A 1,157-nucleotide genomic window follows, 5' to 3' on the forward strand; every position below is an offset into this window, starting at 1 on the left:
GAGCCCAAATTTGGTCGCAAGATCAAGAATTTCAAGGGATGAAGAGTATGATTTTGACGATGCCACGTCCAAGCTGACACCTCTATCGGTAGTGGCGGATGCGTTTGTAGAGCTTTCTGAAGTGGTGAAGGCCAATGGCTTTGATTATGATCTTGATTTGAAGACATTTTGTGATGCATGTTCGCTTGTTTCTCATCTCTTTGGTTGTTTGGGCAAGCCTTTTAAATTTGCTGAATTGGATTATCGTTCCAAGGTTTGTGGGATATTCTCTTAAATTTGCAAGGCTTTTAAATTGTGCAGTATCCATTGTTGGATCTAAATTGGTAATTAGCAGGCAAGATATCTTTTCTTTGTTCTATTGTGCATGTGTTTAACAATATGGGCAGGGCTTACAGGCGTTACAGCCCTAGCACTGATGAGATAGTTATGTGAAATTCAAGTCTGTGTCTCGTTGAAGTGGTATATGCAATAGATGTAAAAACAATAAATGGTTAGGATATGCCATCAGCATATAAATCTCACTTTCTAGGTGGCTTAATCCCATATTTCACTGATTTCATGATTAGCATATAAGGATTTCCATGTGTGTTTGTGGCCATTCCATTTCTCCCAAGTTATGCAGGACAAACTATTGTTTCTTGAGATAAGGCTTGTCTGCCTATGAATATTGCACATTTCTTTTATTTTGGTCCCATCATCGGCCTTTTCCTTTCTCTGTCCTGCCTCCCTAGCTTTTCTCGGGTCAATGTTTTCCAGGTGAGTGATCTTGCAGAAGCATCAGAAAGCTATGGAACTTTAAACAACATTCTCAATTTTGATGTGCAAAACGACACGGTGAGGGTACGGGGAAGTCTTTCACGTTATCTGCGCAGAGTCAGACAGGGTCTTGATCTCCTCCGAGCTCTATTCCAAAACTTTGTTTCATCAGAGTATGTTTCGATGCCCATCATTTCAACTTCCAGCTCTAAGATTTCACTGGGACATGATACTATCCATAGGTGTCTTAAATTCTATGTTTCTTGCTTGAAAGAGATGTTGCGATTAACTGGGCTGTATATCTGCAGTGATACCTGTTTGAAAGAAGCAGCCTCAACAGCTTATGCAAAAACATGCGCACCATATCAGACGTGGGCTGTGAGGACTGCTGTTTCGGCTGG

At 40.9% G+C, this 1,157-nt stretch overlaps 1 protein-coding gene across 1 annotated transcript in view; it reads left to right on the plus strand.

Moving 5' to 3' along the window:
* The window catches only part of LOC105161121 (ACD11 homolog protein), a gene marked incomplete at its 5' end in the record, with an annotated part of 1,417 nt that continues 260 nt past the window's right edge, over nucleotides 1–1,157 (plus strand). Inside the window, 3 exon segments of the mRNA XM_020694820.1 lie at nucleotides 1–253; nucleotides 757–929; nucleotides 1,065–1,152. Of these exon segments, the coding sequence (XP_020550479.1) occupies nucleotides 1–253; nucleotides 757–929; nucleotides 1,065–1,152 (514 nt within the window).

The sequence above is a fragment of the Sesamum indicum genome, linkage group LG1 (genome assembly GCF_000512975.1).
Source record: "Sesamum indicum cultivar Zhongzhi No. 13 linkage group LG1, S_indicum_v1.0, whole genome shotgun sequence".
In the NCBI taxonomy this organism is placed as follows: Eukaryota; Viridiplantae; Streptophyta; class Magnoliopsida; order Lamiales; family Pedaliaceae; genus Sesamum; species Sesamum indicum.